Source organism: Salmo salar, chromosome ssa06, assembly GCF_905237065.1.
Source record: "Salmo salar chromosome ssa06, Ssal_v3.1, whole genome shotgun sequence".
In the NCBI taxonomy this organism is placed as follows: domain Eukaryota; kingdom Metazoa; phylum Chordata; class Actinopteri; order Salmoniformes; family Salmonidae; genus Salmo; species Salmo salar.
This window is the reverse complement of record NC_059447.1, coordinates 95,449,561-95,473,897: the sequence shown is the minus strand read 5'-3', so window position 1 is coordinate 95,473,897 and position 24,337 is coordinate 95,449,561. Positions and strand designations below refer to the sequence as shown.

General features: G+C 47.2%; 1 protein-coding gene across 1 annotated transcript; it reads left to right on the top strand.

The window, feature by feature from the left end:
* Positions 1–1,304: 1,304 nt before the first annotated feature.
* hadhb (hydroxyacyl-CoA dehydrogenase trifunctional multienzyme complex subunit beta) lies at positions 1,305–24,242 on the top strand. The gene is made up of 16 exons (XM_045721251.1): positions 1,305–1,583; positions 2,226–2,300; positions 10,171–10,212; positions 10,319–10,415; positions 10,878–10,922; positions 11,143–11,242; positions 11,536–11,623; positions 12,380–12,567; positions 14,036–14,216; positions 14,715–14,836; positions 14,990–15,069; positions 17,383–17,430; positions 18,519–18,606; positions 20,002–20,076; positions 23,474–23,638; positions 23,713–24,242. Exons 2-16 carry the CDS (start codon positions 2,231–2,233, stop codon positions 23,746–23,748), a joined length of 1,425 nt encoding a protein of 474 aa, XP_045577207.1. The 5' UTR covers positions 1,305–1,583; positions 2,226–2,230; the 3' UTR covers positions 23,749–24,242.
* The last annotated feature ends 95 nt before the right edge of the window (positions 24,243–24,337 follow it).

Sequence of the window (24,337 nt, the reverse complement as noted above, 5' to 3'; positions counted from 1 at the left end):
CTGGAGGAAACAGGTACAAAAGTATCTATTCCAACAGTAAAATGAGTCCTATATCGACATAACCTGAAAGGCCGCTCAGCAAGGAAGAAGCCACTGCTCCAAAACCGCCATAAAAAGCCAGACTACGGTTTGCAACTGCGCATGGGGACAAAGATCGTACTTTTTGGAGAAATGTTCTCTGGTCTGATTAAACAAAAATAGAACTGTTTGGCCATAATGACCATCGTTATGTTTGGAGGAAAATCGGGGAGGCTTGCAAGTCGAAGAACACCATCCCAACCGTGAAGCACGGGGGTGGCAGCATCATGTTGTGGGAGTACTTTGCTGCAGGAGGGACTGTTGCACTTCACAAAAATAGATGGCTTCATGAGGGAGGAAAATTATGTGGATATATTGAAGCAACATCTCAAGACATCAGTCAGGAAGTTAAAGCTTGGGCGAAAATGGGTCTTTCAAATGGACAATGACCCCAAGCATACTTCCAAAGTTGTGGAAAAATGGCTTAAGGACAACAAAGTCAAGGTATTGGAGTGGCCATCACAAAGCCCTGACCTCAATCCTATAGAAAATGTGTGGGCGAGCAAGGAGGCCTACAAACCTGACTCAGTTACACCAGCTCTGTCAGGAGTAATGGGCCAAAATTCACCCAACTTATTGTGGGAAGCTTGTAGAAAGCTACCTGAAATGTTTGACCCAAGTTAAACAATTTAAAGGCAATGCTACCAAATACTAATTGAGTGTATGTAAACTTCTGACCCACTGGGAATGTAATGAAACAAATAAAAGCTGAAATAAATAATTCTCTCTACTATTATTCCGACATGTCACATTCTTAAAGTAAAGTGGTGATCCTAACTGACCTAAGACAGGGAATTTTTACTAGGATTAAATGTCAGGAATTGTGAAAAACTGAGTTTAAATGTATTTGGCTAAGGTGTATGTACACTTCCGACTTCAACTGTATAAGGACTTTGAAATGATTTATACTTTTACTTTTGATACTTACGTATATTTAAAGCCAAATACTCTGACTTTTACTTAAGTAGGATTTTACTGGGTGATTTTCATGTTAACTTGACTCATTTTCTATTAAAGTATCTTTATTTTTTTACTGAAGTATGACGATTGGTATTTTTTCTACCACTGCAATTCGCCCTTGCACTCCTGCTAAACAACTATATTTCTAAAAACGTTTTGCAACGGATGAAGTCTCCAAAACGCAATCCACTGTGTTACAGCTTCTGAAACCCAGTCTGTCAGAAGGACCCGTTTACAACTCAGAGAAGAGACGAAAGAGCGCCGTTAAGAAATATATTCATATATTTTCGTTGAATTAATCAAAAGTAAAAAAAAAAATGTAAATCAATCGTTAGATTTGATAATTTTATCTACAATGAAGGTAAAAATAGGTTTCATACCTCATGAGTTTCTACGTTTTAAATTAGGCTTTTCTTAGGACAGCCAAAACCCTTTCAGGGTCCTGAGAAGACGAGCGGTTTTGTGGTGAGCTTCCGGTTCAGGAACAGACGCCAGAGCGACATAGCGACAGGAGAGCTGTGCCGGGACACAGAGTTAAGTTACAGGTAAACAGCGTTAGTTGCACTAACCAACTTTAAAGCAACATTGGGATACATTTAACTACAACTAATATCAATGTTTACCCAGCCACATGCTGCCAGAAACTGGCAAGACTCGTTTAACTGTCTAGCTACGGAATGTATACTAGCTAGCTAATTAGCCTGCCAGCTAGCTAATTATTCTGCCAGCTAGCTAATTAGCCGTAATCTGTATGTTGTGTGTTTTTTAATGTGATGTTGGGTGGCTGTGAATGAATGCAGTCCCGCTAGCGTTGGTGTGTACAGGGTTAGAGAGAGTCTCTCTGCCCTTGTCATTCTCTGGACGGGGATCTGGGTGAAGGGTCACCGCTGGGTTGGGGGTGGGGCTGGTTGTAAAGTCTAGTAGGTTAAATCCTATACCTCAGTGGTTATCTCTCTGTCATCATAATCTCCATATGTATAACACACAGTAAATCATCATCACATTATAGAAGCTACATTTAGGAAGTAGCTTTAACCGCAACCTGCGCCATTCTCTGTAGAGGGGCTACTGCGTCACATTCAGGGTATTTTCAACTCCTCGTGTTTTATGGCAGCTGTAGGGCGAAAATACAGGATTACTGCACTTCCTACTCTGTTGATATGGAGCACATTTTTTTGTGTTGACAGATAAAATGGCGTCCATGTTGATGAACTCTCTACGGTGCTGTCCTCCAGTCAACCCTGCTTGGGTTGTACAGTATGGTGAGACACACACACACACACACCAAACAGGGTTTCAGACAAGTGGCCGGCAGCATTTGAATTGATCAGACTTTTGAGACATTTACCGGACCTATATGCATTAATGCAATTCATGTGAAAACATAATTCTAAACAGCACACCTGCCGCAAGCATGTCCATATGTGACAGATTCAAGCTAGGGTGGGTTGTTAAATATGCGCTATGTAGAAATCGTGCCTCCATTTCCTGGTTGCTAAAATTTTAAAGCTTTGCCTACTTTCAGTTTGTGACAAAACAATCAAGTATATATTGTAGGGAATCATTGTACCATTTAAACGGCTGTGAAATATATTTTACATAACCAAAAATATTGTGTTTGAAGCTGGAGTACAAAACCGAATGTAAAAGATGCCAAAACTAAATGTGAAGGAAAAATCCACCCAAAACCACAAATTCCTATAATTTACAGTGCTACATAACACTAATATGTAATGCAGACAACATACACTACATGACCAAAAGTATGTGGACACCGGCTCATGGGTATTAATATGGACTTGGTCCCCCATTTTACTGCTATAACAGCCTCCGCTCTTCTGGGAAGGCTTTCCACTAGATGTTGGAACATTGCTGCAGGGGGACTTGCTTCCATTCAGCCACAAGAGCATTAGTGAGGTTGGGCACTGATGTTGGGCGATTAGGCCTGGCTCAGAATCGGCGTTCCAATTGTGCACGATGGCATTGTCATGCTGAAACAGGATAAGGCTTTTCCCAAACTGTTGCCACAAAGATTGAAGCACAGAATCATCTAGAATGCCATTGTATGCTGTATCATTAAGATTTCCCTTCACTGGAACGAAGGGGCCCGAACCATGAAAAACAGCCCAGACTGTTATTCCTCCTCCACCAAACTTTACAGTTGGCTCTATGCATTCGGGCAGGTAGCGTTCTCCTGGCATCCGCCAAAACTGTCCGTCGTACTGCCAGATGGTGAAGCGTGATTCATCACTCCAGAGAACGCATTTCCACTGCTCCATAGTCCAATGGCGGTGAGCTTTACACCACTCCAACCGACGCTTGCCATTGCGCCTGGTGATCTGAGCCTTGTGTGTGGCTGCTCTGCCATGGAAACACATTTCACAAAGCTCCCGACGGACAGTTTTTCTGCTGACGTTGCTTCCAGAGGCAGTTTGAAACTCGGTAGTGAGTGTTGCAACCGAGGACAGATGGTTTTTACGCGCTACGTGCTTCAGCGCTCGGTGGTCCTGTTCTGTGAGCTTGTGTGTCCTGTTGCTTCGCTGCTGAGCCGTTGTTGCTCGTAGACGTTTCCACTTCTTCATAATTACAGCCCTTACAGTTGACCGGGAGCAGCTCTAGCGGGGCAGTAATTTGATGACAATCTGACTTGTTGGGAAGGTGGCATCCTATGATGGTGCCACGTTGAAAGTCACTGAGCTCTTCAGTATGGGGCCGTTCTACTGCCAATGTCTGTTTATGGAGGTTCTATGGCTGTGTGCTCGATTTTATACACCACAGGTGTGGCTGAAATAGCTGAATCCACTAATTTGAGGGGGTGACCACATACTTTTGTGTGTGTATGTATGTATATATATATATATATTGTAGCTACTCGAACCAACGTGTTAGTAAACCTGCTGTAATCGAGCAGTTACACCGTCGGGCCCCGGTGGCAATAAATTAATAAAACCAAAAGCTTTCCGTGACTTGAAAGAGTTCCGGTGTTGGATAGCCTTAGCCTTAGCCAGCTAGCTAACATAGCATCCCTCTCTGATAGCCTTAGCCAGCTAGCTAACATAGCATCCCTCTCTGATAGCCTTAGCCAGCTAGCTAACATAGCATCCCTCTCTGATAGCCTTAGCCAGCTAGCTAACATAGCATCCCTCTCTGATAGCCTTAGCCAGCTAGCTAACATAGCATCCCTCTCTGATAGCCTTAGCCAGCTAGCTAACATAGCATCCCTCTCTGATAGCCTTAGCCAGCTAGCTAACATAGCATCCCTCTCTGATAGCCTTAGCCAGCTAGCTAACATAGCATCCCTCTCTGATAGCCTTAGCCAGCTAGCTAACATAGCATCCCTCTCTGATAGCCTTAGCCAGCTAGCTAACATAGCATCCCTCTCTGATAGCCTTAGCCAGCTAGCTAACATAGCATCCCTCTCTGATAGCCTTAGCCAGCTAGCTAACATAGCATCCCTCTCTGATAGCCTTAGCCAGCTAGCTAACATAGCATCCCTCTCTGATAGCCTTAGCCAGCTAGCTAACATAGCATCCCTCTCTGATAGCCTTAGCCAGCTAGCTAACATAGCATCCCTCTCTGATAGCCTTAGCCAGCTAGCTAACATAGCATCCCTCTCTGATAGCCTTAGCCAGCTAGCTAACATAGCATCCCTCTCTGATAGCCTTAGCCAGCTAGCTAACATAGCATCCCTCTCTGATAGCCTTAGCCAGCTAGCTAACATAGCATCCCTCTCTGATAGCCTTAGCCAGCTAGCTAACATAGCATCCCTCTCTGATAGCCTTAGCCAGCTAGCTAACATAGCATCCCTCTCTGTTTGAACCAGCTAGCTAACATAGCATCCCTCTCTGTTTGAGCCAGCTAGCTAACATAGCATCCTTCTCTGATAGCCTTAGCCAGCTAGCTAACATAGCATCCTTCTCTGATAGCCTTAGCCAGCTAGCTAACATAGCATCCTTCTCTGTTTGAACCAGGTGTTTGAGTAGGCTAAACTAGCTAGCTGCATACAACAACATATAGCTAGCTCTCTCATGCTTCTTCATTTTAAGAAATTAATTTAACTATTGTCTTTCTCTGAGTCAACTGCTCACCTCATTTTATGCACTGCAGTGCTAGCTAGCTGTAGCTTATGCTTTCAGTACTAGAATAATTATCTGATCCTTTGATTGGGTGGACAACATGTCAGTTCATGCTGCAAGAGCTCTTGATAGGTTGGGAGACGTCCTCTGCAAGTTGTCATAATTACTGTGTAAGTCAATGGAAGGGGGTGAGAAACACGAGCCTCCAAGGTTTTCTATTGAGGTCAATATACCCAGAGGAGGACGGGAAAAAGCTGTCCTCCGGCTATACCAATGTGCTACTAGTGTTGTTCAGGCTACTGTAAACCTTCATTGCAAAACTGTTTTAATCAATTATTTGGTGACGTGAATATAATGAGTATAGTTTTACCTAAAAAGGATAACTTTTCACGTTTCACTATTTTTGTTTTTATTAAATTCCCTGAGGATGGTCTTCCCTTCGTCCTCTGAGGAGCCTTCACTGGTTTTGTTATAAATCTTTTCTTTTTTTAACTGTTCCACCGCACATGCTTTTTGTTTCAGTGTTAACAAAATGTATTTTACACTTCATTCTTTTTTTACACTTAGCCTGCAGTAACAAACTAATGGAACATGTTTTATTATGCTCATTCAAATATTTACACTTCATTTTAGAGCACTTGTGTCAAACTCATTTCACGGATGGCCGAGTGCCTGCGGGATTTCACTCCTCCGTTTTACTTCATCAATCAAGGTTACTAATTAGTAAGGAACTCCCCCTCACCTGGTTGTCTAGGTCTCAGTAAGGAACGCCCCTCACCTGGTTGTCTAGGGCTCAGTGAGGAACTCTCCTCACCTGGTTGTCTAGGGCTCAGTAAGGAACTCTCCTCACCTGGTTGTCTAGGGCTCAGTAAGGAACTCTTTTTGTGCGAGGAACCCTCACCTGGTTGTCTAGGTCTCCCCTCACCTGGTTGTCTAGGGCTCAGTAAGGAACGCGCCTCACCTGGTTGTCTAGGTCTCAGTAAGGAACTCTCCTCACCTGGTTGTCTAGATCTCAGTGAGGAATCCCTCACCTGGTTGTCTAGGGCTCAGTAAGGAACTCTCCTCACCTGGTTGTCTAGGTCTCCCCTCACCTGGTTGTCTAGGGCTCAGTAAGGAACTCTCCTCACCTGGTTGTCTAGGTCTCAGTAAGGAACTCTCCTCACCTGGTTGTCTAGGTCTCCCCTCACCTGGTTGTCTAGGTCTCAGTAAGGAACTCTCCTCACCTGGTTGTCTAGGTCTCAGTAAGGAACGCCCCTCACCTGGTTGTCTAGGTCTCAGTAAGGAACTCTCCTCACCTGGTTGTCTAGGGCTCAGTAAGGAACTCTCCTCACCTGGTTGTCTAGGGCTCAGTAAGGAACTCTCCTCACCTGGTTGTCTAGGGCTCAGTAAGGAACTCTCCTTACCTGGTTGTCTAGGGCTCAGTAAGGAACTCCCCTCACCTGGTTGTCTAGGTCTCCCCTCACCTGGTTGTCTAGGTCTCAGTAAGGAACGCCCCTCACCTGGTTGTCTAGGTCTCAGTAAGGAACTCCCCTCACCTGGTTGTCTAGATCTCAGTGAGGAACTCCCCTCACCTGGTTGTCTAGGTCTCAGTAAGGAACTCTCCTCACCTGGTTGTCTAGGTCTCCCCTCACCTGGTTGTCTAGGTCTCAGTAAGGAACTCTCCTCACCTGGTTGTCTAGGTCTCAGTAAGGAACGCCCCTCACCTGGTTGTCTAGGTCTCAGTAAGGAACTCTCCTCACCTGGTTGTCTAGGGCTCAGTAAGGAACTCTCCTCACCTGGTTGTCTAGGTCTCAGTAAGGAACTCTCCTCACCTGGTTGTCTAGGGCTCAGTAAGGAACTCCCCTCACCTGGTTGTCTAGGGCTCAGTAAGGAACTCTCCTTACCTGGTTGTCTAGGTCTCAGTAAGGAACTCTCCTCACCTGGTTGTCTAGGTCTCAGTAAGGAACGCCCCTCACCTGGTTGTCTAGGTCTCAGTAAGGAACTCCCCTCACCTGGTTGTCTAGGTTACTAATTAGTAAGGAACTCCCCTCACCTGGTTGTCTAGGTCTTAATTGAATGGGAAAAACCAGCAGACACTAAACCCTCCATGGAATGAGTTTGAGACCCCTGCGTTAGACCTTAGTCCAACGAGGCCAGGCTTTTCTAGTTGGATTTATTTATTTAGACTGGTGGCTATCGGTACACCTTGAAGTCTGACTATTTAAATATGCAAATTATAATTTTTGACTCATGGCGCTTTGAGGATGAGATGCTCAGTGTTTGTCTTTTATGATATTTATCTCCTGCTAGTGTGAAATATACATATTTAGGAGTCGGGGACAGGTGGGTTCAAGGTTTTTATTGAAAACCGTGAGATTGACTGTCTTGGTGGTTCTAGTGTTAAGAACATGTTTCAGTCCATCACCGTCCAGAATGTGGTATTATTCCACTCGTAGCCTGCTAGACTCTGTAGCGTTTGCTGTGATAAATGAGATGCATGACGACTAAGGAAAATACACATACTGCAATTTTCATATGACAAAATTACGCAAATTAACCTGTAGAACAGTAAGTATGACAAGGCAGTTGTATTTACATCGACTGGTATTTCAATTTTTCCGGGACAATTTGACCGACTCCAAAAACATTTTTTTCTTCCTTTTTGTTTATTGGCCAAAAGCCGGCTATTACCGGTTAATGGAAACCCTTAAACACACACACACACACACACACACACACGACTGTGTTGTCTAGGTGACTGTTAGATTGCTGTACAACATTCAGATAGCGTGATCTCACATTACTAGTCTGTCTTTGTACCAAAATCTGTTTTACCTAAATAAATAAATCTTGGTCCACCGAGTCATCTGTTCTCTTGACCAATCGGTTGGTCAACATTTTCAACCCAGTGTTTTTCCATATAGATACTAGATGAAGCTACTAAACTTGTCTGATGCTTTAAGCACTGTGATAACTTAAGACCCACTACTAAAAAGAGAGCCAGACATTTAGCCTAACCAGAAGAGTTCCTGCTGCAGATTCTGCCGTTATGCTCCTGAAGTTGTCGGTAAAAGGCTACACCAGCGGTCAGCAACCCTTTTCCGTTTGGAGCGCCGAGGCCACCCTTTTCCGTTTGGAGCGCCGAGGCAACCCTTTTCCGTTTGGAGCGCCGAGGCAACCCTTTTCCGTTTGGAGCGCCGAGGCAACCCTTTTCCGTTTGGAGCGCCGAGGCAACCCTTTTCCGTTTGGAGCGCCGAGGCAACCCTTTTCCGTTTGGAGCGCCGAGGCAACCCTTTCCGTTTGGAGCGCCGAGGCAACCCTTTTTCCGTTTGGAGCGCCGAGGCAACCCTTTTCCGTTTGGAGCGCCGAGGCAACCCTTTTCCGTTTGGAGCGCCGAGGCAACCTTTTCCGTTTGGAGCGCCGAGGCAACCTTTTCCGTTTGGAGCGCCGAGGCAACCCTTTTCCGTTTGGAGCGCCGAGGCAACCCTTTTCCGTTTGGAGCGCCGAGGCAACCCTTTTCCGTTTGGAGCGCCGAGGCAACCCTTTTCCGTTTGGAGCGCCGAGGCAACCCTTTTCCGTTTGGAGCGCCGAGGCAACCCTTTTCCGTTTGGAGCGCCGAGGCAACCCTTTTCCGTTTGGAGCGCCGAGGCAACCCTTTTCCGTTTGGAGCGCCGAGGCAACCCTTTTCCGTTTGGAGCGCCGAGGCAACCCTTTTTCCGTTTGGAGCGCCGAGGCAACCCTTTTCCGTTTGGAGCGCCGAGGCAACCCTTTTCCGTTTGGAGCGCCGAGGCAACCCTTTTCCGTTTGGAGCGCCGAGGCAACCCTTTTCCGTTTGGAGCGCCGAGGCAACCCTTTTCCGTTTGGAGCGCCGAGGCAACCCTTTTCCGTTTGGAGCGCCGAGGCAACCCTTTTCCGTTTGGAGCGCCGAGGCAACCCTTTTCCGTTTGGAGCGCCGAGGCAACCCTTTTCCGTTTGGAGCGCCGAGGCAACCCTTTTCCGTTTGGAGCGCCGAGGCAACCCTTTTCCGTTTGGAAGTCTTCATATCAGAAAGTCAATGGCATGTGGTTAATCAAGATTCTATGTAGAATTATAATCTATGCGTGTCGGCCTTCGTCCAGAGCTTTGCGTGTCGGCCTTCGTCCAGAGCTTTGCGTGTCGGCCTTCGTCCAGAGCTTTGCGTGGCGGCCTTCGTCCAGAGCTTTGCGTGGCGGCCTTCGTCCAGAGCTTTGGGCGCGTCCAGAGCTTTGCGTGGCGGCCTTCGTCCAGAGCTTTGCGTGGCGGCCTTATGTAGACCTAGCCCCACCCACGTCCGTTCCATGCGTGGAAAGGGGTTGGAGTCGAGGGAAAAACTAATGCTACCAAATATAATATTTATTTAATAAATATTTGAATAAAGTGTGTAAAGAAGACGTATTAAACACGTCTGTAAAACCACAACGACGACGTCGACCTACCGAACAAGTTTTCATTAATCTCATCGGTACATCGTACGAAAAACATCAGAGTAATCTTAAATAGGGGCATAATTCATGTTCAAATTCACAACATAACAAACAGGCATTTAACCCTAACCCTAACCCTTTAGGAAATAACGTCTGGAGGATGAGTTTCTCAATCAGAAATAGTATCGGATCCCAAGGTGGGCGTTTTAATAGGCCTACGTTTTCGCTCAAGCCAGTTAGACTAGGACTACTTCTATGCCTAATCAGCTGCGTGTCCTTAAGATTGACAGGAGCGTCTCCAAACGAGACAATGAATAAATTGACAACTGGTAAATGAACCGAAACCTGTTTCTCAGGTGTAGCCTAGGTTGTGTCCACTCCTACGATGGTAAGACTGGAATGATATATTGAAATGCATTAACAGAAATGGCTGTAACCCAAAGAAACATTGTAGTTAAGTGATGGTAATTAACGGTAAATGTAGGTTACTACTACCCTGTGGCCTTTAATGGATTAGTTCTCTCAGACAGGCGTGAATCGTGTGCCATAATTTAAATATGCAATTTTTTTACCCCCCCAAAAAATAGGCTAAATGGGTTCAGCCCTTGTCACTCACTCTGACTGTTTCTCTACAGCGACCCGCTCCCTCAGTGCATCAGTCCAGCTCCATGCCCAGGGTAAGAGTCTACACACACACACACACTTTGAGATCGCTGCCCTGAGCTCGTGATGTCACACACCGCCTACTATATTTTCTTTGTCTCTCTGTGTGTGTGTGTCCAGTCCAGACTAAGAGTAAGAAGACATTGGCTAAACCCGGAGTGAAGAACGTAGTTCTGGTGGAAGGAGTCAGGACACCTTTCCTCCTCTCAGGAACCACGTAAGGCTGGGAGCGTAGGGTTTGGGGGCTGGGAGCGTAGGGTTTGGGGGGCTGGGAGCGTAGGGTTTGGGGGGCTGGGAGCGGCGTAGGGTTTGGGGGGGCTGGGAGCGCGTAGGGTTTGGGGGGCTGGGAGCGTAGGGTTTGGGGGGGCTGGGAGCGTAGGGTTTGGGGGGGCTGGGAGCGTAGGGTTTGGGGGGCTGGGAGCGGCGTAGGGTTTGGGGGGCTGGGAGCGGCGTAGGGTTTGGGGGGGCTGGGAGCGGCGGTAGGGTTTGGGGGGCTGGGAGCGGCGTAGGGTTTGGGGGGCTGGGAGCGGCGGTAGGGTTTGGGGGGGCTGGGAGCGGCGGTAGGGTTTGGCGGGGCTGGGAGCGGCGTAGGGTTTGGGGGGGCTGGGAGCGGCGGTAGGTTTGGGGGGCGGAAGGGGTTGAGAAATGAGTCGTGTGTTCAAAATGTGTGTGTTTCCAGATATGCTGATCTGATGCCCCATGACCTTGCCAGAGCAGCGCTACAGTAAGTCATCTCTGTTTTTATACACACCATCTCACCAACGCCTCTTCCCCCATGTGACCTGCTTGTTCTGTGTATGTACTGACATGTGTAATTGATAGATGCTTAACATAAAAAAAATGGATGTAATGGTTTTTTTTCCTTCCTGTTAGTCGTTAGACCCCGGTAAGACTAGCTGCCGCTAATGGGGATCCTAATAAATCTCACTGGGGTGTCTGTGTAGGGGTCTGCTGCATAAAACCAGTCTCCCTAAGGATGCAGTAGATTACATCATCTATGGAACCGTCATCCAGGAGGTGAAGACCAGCAACGTGGCTAGAGAGGTACACACACACACACACACACACCACACACACCACACACACACCACACACACCACACACACACACCACACACCACACACCACACACACCACCCACACACCACACACACACACACACACACACCACCACACCACACACACACACACACCACACCACACACCCCACACACCACACCACACACCACACACACACACACACACACCACACACCACACACCACACACACCACACACACACACCCCACCCCCCCCTTCCCTGTCACATGTATTCAGAGTGATTGTGTGTGTTTTCCAGGCTTCCTTGGGAGCGGGCTTCTCTGATAAGATCCCATCTCACACCGTTACCATGGCCTGCATCTCCTCCAACGTCGCTATGACAACAGGTACCGGTCTGTAATGAGGGCCACAGGTACCGGTCTGTCGGTAATGAGGGCCACAGGTACCGGTCTGTCGGTAATGAGGGCCACAGGTACCGGTCTGTCTGTAATGAGGGCCACAGGTACCGGTCTGTCTGTAATGAGGGCCACAGGTACCGGTCTGTCTGTAATGAGGGCCACAGGTACCGGTCTGTCTGTAATGAGGGCCACAGGTACCGGTCTGTCTGTAATGAGGGCCACAGGTACCGGTCGGTCTGTAATGAGGGCCACAGGTACCGGTCGGTCTGTAATGAGGGCCACAGGTACCGGTCGGTCTGTAATGAGGGCCACAGGTACCGGTCGGTCGGTAATGAGGGCCACAGGTACCGGTCGGTCGGTAATGAGGGCCACAGGTACCGGTCGGTCGGTAATGAGAGCCACAGGTACCGGCCGGTCTGTAATGAGGGCCACAGGGACCGGCCGGTTGGTAATGAGGGCCACAGGGACTGGCCGGTCGGTAATGAGGGCCACAGGTACCGGCCGGTCTGTAATGAGGGCCACAGGTACCGGCCGGTCTGTAATGAGGGCCACAGGTACCGGTCGGTCTGTAATGAGGGCCACAGGGACCGGCCGGTCGGTAATATAGTAGCTGTGTGTGTGTGTGTGTGTGGGGCTGATCACATCGGGCCAGTGTGATGCTATAGTAACTGTGTGTGTGTGTGTGTGTGTGGGGCTGATCACATCGGGCCAGTGTGATGCTATAGTAACTGTGTGTGTGTGTAGGTGTGGGGCTGATCACATCGGGCCAGTGTGATACCATAGTGGCTGGAGGGGTGGAGTTTATGTCGGACGTTCCTATTCGTCACAGCAGGAAGATGAGGAAGACCATGTTGGCTCTGAACAGAGCGAAGACCCTCGGCCAGCGCCTCAGCCTTATCGGCTCTATCAGGATGGCTCATCTCACACCTGAGGTGTGTCTTATGTATATCACGTGTTTACAACTTCAGGAAATTCATTTGTGTGTTTTTCCAGAGCCTTCTGAAAGTATTCAGACCCTTTGACTTTCTCCACATTTTGTTACGTTAAAGCCTTAATCTAAAATGGATGAAATAAATAAAAAATCCTCAGCGATCTACACTCGATGCCCCATCATGACGTCGCAATGCCCCATCATAACAAGGCGTGAACAGGTTGACGTTTCTGTAAATGTATTAAAAATTAAAACAGATCCTTATTTACGTAAGTATTCAGACTGTTTGCTATGAGACTTGAGCTTCAGTGCATCCTGTTTCCATTCATCATCCTTGAGATATTTCTACAACTTGATTGGAGTCCAACTGTGGTAAATTCAACTGATTTGGAAAGGCACACACCTGTCTTTATAAGGTCCCACAGTTGACAGTGCATGTCAGCGCAAAAACCAAGCTATGAGGTCGAAGGAATTGTCCGTAGAGCTCCGAGACAGGATTGTGTCGAGGCACAGATCTGGGGAAGGGTACCAAACATGTCTGCAGCATTGAAGGTCCCCAAGAACACAGTGGCCTCCGTCGCTCTTTAATGGAAGAAGTTTGGGATCATCAAGGCTCAGGGAGGTGACCAAGAACCCGATGGTCACTCTGACAGAGCTCCAGAGTTCCTCTGTGGAGATGGGAGAACCTTCCAGAAGGACAACCATCTTTGCAGCACTCCACCAATCAGGCCTTTCTGGTAGCGTGGCCAGACGGAAGCCAATCCTCAGTAAAAGGCACATGACAGCCCGCTTGGATCACGAGGACCAAGATTCTATGGTCTGATGAAACTAAGATTGAACTCTTCGTCCTGAATGCCAAGCGTCACATCTGGAGGAAACCTGGCACCATCCCTACGGTGAAGCATGGTGGTGGCAGCATCATGCTGTGGGGATGTTTTTAAGCGGCAGGGACTGGGAGACTAGTCAGGATCGAGGGAAAGATGAACGGAGCAAAGTACAGAGATCCTTGATGAAAACCTGCTCCAGAGCACTCAGGACCTCAGACTGGGGTGAAGGTTCACCTTCCAACAGGACAACGACCCTAAGCACACAGCCAAGACAATGCAGGATTGACTTGAACCCGATCGAACATCTCTGGAGAGACCTGAAAATAGCTGTACAGCAACGCTCCCCATCCAACCTGACAGAGCTTGAGAGGATCTGCAGAGAAGAATGGGAGAAACTCCACAAATACAGGTGTGCTAAGCTTGTAGCGTCATACCCAAGAAGACTCGATTCTGTAATCGCTGCCTCAACAAATTACTGGGTGAAGGGTCTGAATACTTACGTAAATGTGATTTCAGTTTTGTAGTTTTTATAAATTATATTTTTTTAAGGCTGTATCTTAACAAAGTGGAAAAAGTCAAGGGGTTTGAATACTTCCCTTAGGCCCTGTATAGTGCATTTATATTATGTGTGTGTGTGTTTAGCTGCCTGCGGTAGCAGAGTTTTCCACGGCAGAGACGATGGGTCACAGTGCAGACCGTCTGGCGGCGGCATTCGGAGTGACTCGGCTGGAACAGGATGAGTTCGCGCTACGATCACACACGCTCGCCAAACGGGCCCAGGATGCAGGGTTCCTCAGTGACGTCATCAGCTTCAAGGTGCCAGGTAACCATGTTGAAGCATGGTGGTTTTAGGGTGTTGGAGAGACTAGTGACCAGCGGGTTAGTTAGTTGAGTTTTAGACTAGTGACCAGATGGTTAGTTAGTTGAGTTTTAGACTAGTGACCAGATGGTTAGTTAGTTGAGTTTTAGACTAGTGACCAGATGGTTAGTTAGTTGAGTTTTAGACTAGTGACCAGCGGGTTAGTTAGTCCATCATGCCAGTGGTTACCAAACTGGGGCATGTTAAAATGCACATGGTGGGAGGGGTGTTTCCCAATGATGGACCGGGGGGTCCCAATGGCCAATGGGGGACCGGGGGGTCCCAATGGGGGACGGGGGGTCCCAATGGGGGACCGGGGGTCCCAATGGGGGACCGGGGGTCCCAATGGGGGACCGGGGGACCGAAGTGAAAACGTTTGGCAAATTCTGCATTAAACAGAGCATTCTATGATGATCACAAATGTTGACGTGTGTGTGTGTGTGTGTGTGTGTGTGTGTGTAGGTCGTGACATGGTTGCCAAGGACAACGGGATCCGTCCATCCTCCATGGAACAGCTGGCCAAACTGAAACCTGCTTTTATCAAACCTCATGGCACTGTTACTGCTGCTAACTCGTCCTTTCTGGTACACACACACACACACACACACACACACACACACACACACACACACACACACAGACACAGACACACACACACATATATATATATATATACACACACAGAGAAGTCTGGTACTCAACACCTCAAATGACTGAGTTTCCATTGTGTTCCTCAGACCGACGGTGCATCAGCTGTCCTCATCATGTCAGAAGAGAAAGCCCTGGCCATGGGATACAAGCCCAAAGCCTACCTCAGGTACTGATATACTGTATTAGTACTCTTATACTACACTACACTATACTACACTATACTATACTATACTACACTACACTATACTACACTATACTACACTATACTATACTACACTACACTATACTACACTATACTACACTATACTACACTATACTACACTATACTATACTAGACTATACTAGACTATACTAGACTATACTAGACTATACTACACTACACTACACTATACTAGACTATACTAGACTATACTACACTATACTATACTATACTAGACTATACTACACTATACTACACTATACTACACTATACTACACTATACTACACTATACTACACTATACTACACTATACCACACTACACTATACCATACTATACTATACTACACTACACTATACTACACTATACTACACTATACCACACTACACTATACCATACTATACTATACTATACTACACTACACTATACTATACTATACTATACTAGACTATACTACACTAGACTACACTAGACTACACTACACTACACTAGACTACACTATACTACACTACACTATACTAGACTATACTAGACTATACTACACTACACTATACTATACTACACTATACTATACTACACTATACTATACTACACTATACTATACTACACTATACTATACTACACTATACTACACTATACTAGACTATACTACACTACACTATACTACACTACACTATACTACACTACACTATACTACACTATACTACACTACACTATACTAGACTATACTAGACTATACTACACTACACTATACTATACTACACTATACTATACTACACTATACTATACTACACTATACTACACTACACTATACTGGACTATACTAGACTATACTACACTACACTATACTACACTACACTATACCACACTACACTATACTACACTATACTACACTATACTACACTATACTACACTATACTACACTATACTACACTACACTATACTAGACTATACTAGACTATACTACACTACACTATACTATACTACACTACACTATACTACACTATACTACACTATACTACACTATACTACACTATACTACACTACGCTATACTACACTATACTACACTATACTACACTATACTAGACTATACTACACTATACTAGACTATACTACACTACACTATACTGCACTATACTGCACTATACTATACTACACTATACTAGACTATACTAGGCTACACTATACTACACTATACTATACTACACTATACTACACTATACTACACTATACTATACTACACTATACTACACTACACTATACTACACTATACTACACTATACTACACTATACTACACTATACTAGACTATACTACACTATACTACACTATACTAGACTATACTATACCACACTATACTAGACTATACTAGACTATACTACACTATACTACACTATACTACACTATACTACACTATACTATACTAGACTATACTAGACTACACTATACTACGCTATACTACACTAGACTATACTATACTACACTGCACTATACTACACTATACTACACTATACTAGACTATACTAGACTATACTACACTGCACTATACTACACTATACTACACTATACTAGACTATACTATACTATATAAAAGTATCTGCAGTGTCGTCGTGTGTCGTTTATCTGCTGTGTGTGTGTGGTGTTTATCTGCTGTGTGTGTGGTGTTTATCTGCTGTGTGTGTGGTGTTTATCTGCTGTGTGTGTGGTGTTTATCTGCTGTGTGTGTGTGGTGTTTATCTGCTGTGTGTGTGTGGTGTTTATCTGCTGTGTGTGTGGTGTTTATCTGCTGTGTGTGTGGTGTTTATCTGCTGTGTGTGTGTGGTGTTTATCTGCTGTGTGTGTGTGGTGTTTATCTGCTGTGTGTGTGTGGTGTTTATCTGCTGTGTGTGTGTGGTGTTTATCTGCTGTGTGTGTGGTGTTTATCTGCTGTGTGTGTGTGGTGTTTATCTGCTGTGTGTGTGTGTGGTGTTTATCTGCTGTGTGTGTGTGTGGTGTTTATCTGCTGTGTGTGTGTGGTGTGTTTATCTGCTGTGTGTGTGTGGTGTGTTTATCTGCTGTGTGTGTGTGGTGTGTTTATCTGCTGTGTGTGTGTGGTGTGTTTATCTGCTGTGTGTGTGTGGTGTGTTTATCTGCTGTGTGTGTGTGGTGTGTTTATCTGCTGTGTGTGTGTGGTGTGTTTATCTGCTGTGTGTGTGTGGTGTGTTTATCTGCTGTGTGTGTGTGGTGTGTTTATCTGCTGTGTGTGTGTGGTGTGTTTATCTGCTCTGTGTGTGTTCTACAGAGACTTTGTGTTCGTGTCTCAGGACCCCAAAGACCAGCTGCTGCTTGGGTGAGTAGACCTTTAACCTTTAACCCGGCTACAGTAGACCTTTAACCCGGCTACAGTAGACCTTTAACCCGGCTACAGTAGACCTTTAACCCGGCTACAGTAGACCTTTAACCCGGCTACAGTAGACCTTTAACCCGGCTACAGTAGACCTTTAACCCGCCTACAGTAGACCTTTAACCCGGCTACAGTAGACCTTTAACCCGGCTACAGTAGACCTTTAACCCGGCTACAGTAGACCTTTAACCCGGCTACAGTAGACCTTTAACCCGGCTACAGTAGACCTTTAACCCGGCTACAGTAGACCTTTAACCCGGCCCTACAGTAGACCTTTAACCCGGCCCTACAGTAGACCTTTAACCCGGCCCTACAGTAGACCTTTAACCCGGCCCTACAGTAGACCTTTAACCCGGCCCTACAGTAGACCTTTAACCCGGCTACAGTAGACCTTTAACCCGGCCCTACAGTAGACCTTTAACCTTTAACCGGCCCTACAGTAGACCTTTAACCGCGGCTACAGTAGACCTTTAACCCGGCTACAGTAGACCTTTAACCCGGCTACAGTAGACCTTTAACCCGGCCCTACAGTAGACCTTTAACCTTTAACCCGGCCCTACAGTAGACCTTTAACCCGGCCCTACAGTAGACCTTTAACCCGGCCCTACAGTAGACCTTTAACCCGGCTACAGTAGACCTTTAACCCGCCCTACAGTAGACCTTTAACCCGGCCCTACAGTAGACCTTTAACCCGGCCCTACAGTAGACCTTTAACCCGGCCCTACAGTAGACCTTTAACCCGGCCCTACAGTAGACCTTTAACCCGGCCCTACAGTAGACCTTTAACCCGGCCCTACAGTAGACCTTTAACCCGGCCCTACAGTAGACCTTTAACCCGGCCCTACAGTAGACCTTTAACCCGGCCCTACAGTAGACCTTTAACCCGGCCCTACAGTAGACCTTTAACCCGGCCCTACAGTAGACCTTTAACCCGGCCCTACAGTAGACCTTTAACCCGGCTGTAGCAGCTCTATGGTCTATATAACCTTAGAAGAGGTTAATGACGAGGTCATGAGTTTGTTTCTCCTCTTCAGGCCCACATATGGAACCCCGAAAGTTCTGGCACGTGCCGGGTTGACTATGGATGACATCGACGTCTTCGAGTTCCACGAGGCCTTTGCCGTGAGTTGCTCAGTCACGTGTGTGTGTGTGTGTGTGTGTGTGTGTGTGTGTGTGTGTTCGTTCTACATGTTGGATCTCCTTTGTGGAGCTCAGTATAAGTTCTACATCCTTCTGGTTCCTCAGTGTCCACATCACTAAGGACTTGACCTGGTCCCCGCACACCGACTCAGTCATGAAGATGGCAGCGCCTCTTCTCCCTTCGGGAGGTTAAAGATTTAGCATGGACCCTCAGATCCTCCAGCTGCATCACCCCTTGGTATGGCAAATGCACCGGTCCTGAATGGCAGGAACCTCAACCCCAGTGATGTACTGGGCCGTTCGCACTACCCTCTGTAGCGCCTTACGGTCAGATGCTGAGAGTTGCCGGCTGGTCTGAAATGTCCTCTGGTCTGATTAAACAAAAGTAGAACTGTTTGGCCATAATGACCATCGTTATGTTTGGAGGAAACGGGGAGGTTTGCAAGCCGAAGAACACCATCCAACCGTGAAGCACGGGGGTGGCAGCATCATGTTGTGGGGGTGCTTTGCTGCAGGAGGGACTGGTGCACTTCACAAAATAGATGGCATCATGAGGGAGGAAAATTATGTGGATATATTGAAGCAACATCTCAAGACATCAGTCAGGAAGTTAAAGCTTGGTCACAAATGGGTCTTCCAAATGGACAATGACCCCAAGCATACTTCCAAAGTTGTGGAAAAATGGCTTAAGGACAACAAAGTCAAGGTTTTGGAGTGGCCATCACAAAGCCCTGACCTCAATCCTATAGAAAATGTCTGGGCAGAACTGAAAAAGTGTGTGCGAGCAAGGAGGCCTACAAACCTGACTCAGTTACACCAGCTCTGTCAGGAGGAATGGGCCAAAAATTCACCCAACTTATTGTGGGAAGCTTGTGGAAGGCTACCCAAAACGTTTGATCCAAGTTAAACAATTTAAAGGCAATGCTACCAAATACTAATTGAGTGTATGTAAACTTCTGACCCACTGGGAATGTGATGAAATAAATAAAAGCTGAAATAAATCATTCTCTCTACTATTATTCTGACATTTCACATTCTTAAAGTAAAGTGGTGATCCTAACTGACCTAAGATGGAATTTTTACACGCATTAATGAAACGGAGTTTAAATGTATTTGTCTACTTCCCACTTCAACTGTAGCTCCATTCTTGTGTATTTTTATTGTTGAACTCTGCACCTAAAAGTTCTGTTAAGTCTGCATGAGTTGAATTCGGTGTGTGTGTGTGATAAATGAAATTAGATTAGATTTAAATGTATTAGTTTTGACTGATTGTGCGATATTGAGGAAGATTAAACTGTTCTGTTCTATACAGGACTCGGTGTTTCCTCTCTATCTATAGTAACACTGCTCTGTGTGTGTGTGTGTGTGTGTTAACAGGGCCAGATCATGGCTAACCTGAAAGCGTTGGATTCAGACTGGTTTGCACAGACCTACATGGGACGGAAGGCTAAGGTAAAATATGAACTATCTAAACTCAGCAAAACAAGACCATCCTCATAATCACGTACTACATATATCTGCAGCACGGCATTGCTTTCTCTCTCCGCTGTGTTTTCATCTTGCTAGCTGTCGCTCAAATGGCAGGCGGCTGGAACTCTTAATTGCTAAGGTGTTTGCTCACATGGTGAAAATGCAGGAAAAATTGTGCTGCACAGCTTCAAGAGAAGTTGGCCACGAAATATCTAGTTTGAAACCAATTGAGGTAAGAGTAATTTTGCTCATAGATTATGAATGACACATCCAGCCCAAAGCGGGAGGGTTAAAAAAATGCATAGTTGCCAAACTTCCAGAGTCTTTAAGAGAAGAGATCAAAACTGGAACAAAGCACTCCACCCTTTTCTCTGCATGTTAGGGGCCGAATGTCCCCTCCACCTCCAAAATTCAAAAGATGAGAACACCTGTGAAATGGGGGGACCTGTTCGTTATGTCACGACTAACCCTGTGAAATGGGGATCCTGTTCGTTATGTCACGACTAACCCTGTGAAATGGGGGACCTGTTCGTTATGTCACGACTAACCCTGTGAAATGGGGGACCTGTTCGTTATGTCACGACTAACCCTGTGAAATGGGGATCCTGTTCGTTATGTCACGACTAACCCTGTGAAATGGGGATCCTGTTCGTTATGTCACGACTAACCCTGTGAAATGGGGGACCTGTTCGTTATGTCACGACTAACCCTGTGAAATGGGGATCCTGTTCGTTATGTCACGACTAACCCTGTGAAATGGGGGACCTGTTCGTTATGTCACGACTAACCCTGTGAAATGGGGATCCTGTTCGTTATGTCACGACTAACCCTGTGAAATGGGGGACCTGTTCGTTATGTCACGACTAACCCTGTGAAATGGGGGACCTGTTCGTTATGTCACGACTAACCCTGTGAAATGGGGATCCTGTTCGTTATGTCACGACTAACCCTGTGAAATGGGGGACCTGTTCGTTATGTCACGACTAACCCTGTGAAATGGGGATCCTGTTCGTTATGTCACGACTAACCCTGTGAAATGGGGATCCTGTTCGTTATGTCACGACTAACCCTGTGAAATGGGGATCCTGTTCGTTATGTCACGACTAACCCTGTGAAATGGGGATCCTGTTCGTTATGTCACGACTAACCCTGTGAAATGGGGATCCTGTTCGTTATGTCACGACTAACCCTGTGAAATAGTGACCCTGTTCGTTATGTCACGACTAACCCTGTGAAATGGTGACCTCAAATCAAATTTATTTATATAGCCCTTCGTACATCAGCTGAAATCTCAAAGTGCTGTACAGAAACCCAGCCTAAAACCCCAAACAGCAAGCAATGCAGGTGTAGAAGCACGGTGGCTAGGAAAAACTCCCTAGGAAAAACTCCCTAGAAAGGCAAAAAACCTAGGAAGAAACCTAGAGAGGAACCAGGCTATGAGGGGTGACCAGTCCTCTACTGGCTGTACTGGGTAGAGAGGAACCAGGCTATGAGGGGTGGCCAGTCCTCTACTGGCTGTACTGGGTAGAGAGGAACCAGGCTATGAGGGGTGACCAGTCCTCTACTGGCTGTACTGGGTAGAGAGGAACCAGGCTATGAGGGGTGACCAGTCCTCTACTGGCTGTACTGGGTAGACCAGAGGAACCAGGCTATGAGGGGTGGCCAGTCCTCTACTGGCTGTACTGGGTAGAGAGGAACCAGGCTATGAGGGGTGACCAGTCCTCTACTGGCTGTACTGGGTAGACCAGAGGAACCAGGCTATGAGGGGTGGCCAGTCCTCTACTGGCTGTACTGGGTAGACCAGAGGAACCAGGCTATGAGGGGTGGCCAGTCCTCTACTGGCTGTGCCGGGTAGAGAGGAACCAGGCTATGAGGGGTGACCAGTCCTCTACTGGCTGTGCCGGGTAGAGAGGAACCAGGCTATGAGGGGTGGCCAGTCCTCTTCTGGCTGTACTGGGTAGAGAGGAACCAGGCTATGAGGGGTGGCCAGTCCTCTTCTGGCTGTGCCGGGTAGAGAGGAACCAGGCTATGAGGGGTGACCAGTCCTCTACTGGCTGTACTGGGTAGAGAGGAACCAGGCTATGAGGGGTGACCAGTCCTCTTCTGGCTGTACTGGGTAGAGAGGAACCAGGCTATGAGGGGTGGCCAGTCCTCTACTGGCTGTACTGGGTAGAGAGGAACCAGGCTATGAGGGGTGGCCAGTCCTCTACTGGCTGTACTGGGTAGAGAGGAACCAGGCTATGAGGGGTGGCCAGTCCTCTTCTGGCTGTACTGGGTAGAGAGGAACCAGGCTATGAGGGGTGGCCAGTCCTCTACTGGCTGTGCCGGGTAGAGAGGAACCAGGCTATGAGGGGTGGCCAGTCCTCTTCTGGCTGTACTGGGTAGAGAGGAACCAGGCTATGAGGGGTGGCCAGTCCTCTACTGGCTGTACTGGGTAGAGAGGAACCAGGCTATGAGGGGTGGCCAGTCCTCTACTGGCTGTGCCGGGTAGAGAGGAACCAGGCTATGAGGGGTGGCCAGTCCTCTTCTGGCTGTACTGGGTAGAGAGGAACCAGGCTATGAGGGGTGACCAGTCCTCTACTGGCTGTACTGGGTAGAGAGGAACCAGGCTATGAGGGGTGAGCAGTCCTCTACTGGCTGTGCAGGGTAGAGAGGAACCAGGCTATGAGGGGTGACCAGTCCTCTACTGGCTGTACTGGGTAGAGAGGAACCAGGCTATGAGGGGTGGCCAGTCCTCTACTGGCTGTACTGGGTAGAGAGGAACCAGGCTATGAGGGGTGGCCAGTCCTCTACTGGCTGTACTGGGTAGAGAGGAACCAGGCTATGAGGGGTGGCCAGTCCTCTACTGGCTGTGCTGGGTAGAGAGGAACCAGGCTATGAGGGGTGACCAGTCCTCTTCTGGCTGTACTGGGTAGAGAGGAACCAGGCTATGAGGGGTGGCCAGTCCTCTACTGGCTGTACTGGGTAGAGAGGAACTAGGCTATGAGGGGTGGTCAGTCCTCTACTGGCTGTACTGGGTAGAGAGGAACCAGGCTATGAGGGGTGACCAGTCCTCTTCTGGCTGTACTGGGTAGAGAGGAACCAGGCTATGAGGGGTGGCCAGTCCTCTACTGGCTGTACTGGGTAGAGAGGAACTAGGCTATGAGGGGTGGCCAGTCCTCTTCTGGCTGTACTGGGTAGAGAGGAACCAGGCTATGAGGGGTGACCAGTCCTCTTCTGGCTGTGTACCGGGTGCAGATTATAACAGAACATGGCCAAGATGTTAAAATATTCATAAATGACCAGCATGGTCAGATAATAATAATCACAGTAGTTGTCGAGGCAACAAGCACGTCCGGTGACCTGTTCCTTTCCCCAACTCTGCTGACTGTGTGTTTAGGTGGGCGCCCCTGCCATGGAGAAGTTTAACCTGTGGGGGGGCAGTCTGTCCCTCGGCCATCCGTTTGGCGCCACCGGCTGCCGCCTGGTAACCACGGTAGCACACCGCCTGCAGAAGGAAGGGGGCCAGTATGGACTGGTGGCTGCATGCGCTGCGGGCGGACAGGTAAAACACGCTTCCAGTTAATTCAGTGTAACGGACAGTAAAGTCATCTTACCTGTGTGTGTGTGTGTTTTCAGGGCCATGCCATGGTGATCGAAGCATACCCACAGTAGAACAGGATTCTGGGAGGAGGATTCAGCAGAAGACTGTGTGCACATATACACACAGAGTGGAATAACCACCCACATTATCAGACTGTACATTCTAACACCACTTTGCCTGGTTGCATTAGGGCATGTGTTTTGTGTGGAGGAGAGTGTAAATTTAGAGCAGAGTTTTGGTTGCCTTGCTGTCAGGGTGCACCGCAGCAGTAGCCTTCACACAGACAGGAATGTAACAGTGGGGCTTTCTCCATAGTCTGTGGCCTCCTCATTTCCTCTCCTCGTGAAAGGAAATTCTTAGTCGGTAGTTGTCCACCGTGATGCCATCAGCTGTGTTCATATCAGGGCAGATGGAGGAGGAGGTGGAGGAGGTGGAGGAGGAGGAGATGCCATTACTCTTGAGATGCACCCTGATCCGATCATTCAGATGTTTATACTCTGTCTTTTGGTTTACTTACAAATGAATGTGTTACTACAATGATTTAATTAAAAAACAATAGAACTACCCTACAGCTTCCCATAATGGATTAGTCATTTATTTTCTGTCTTTCTAAAATTGTAACCTCCATTACCATGAGAAAGTTTGAAATCTAAAGCAACA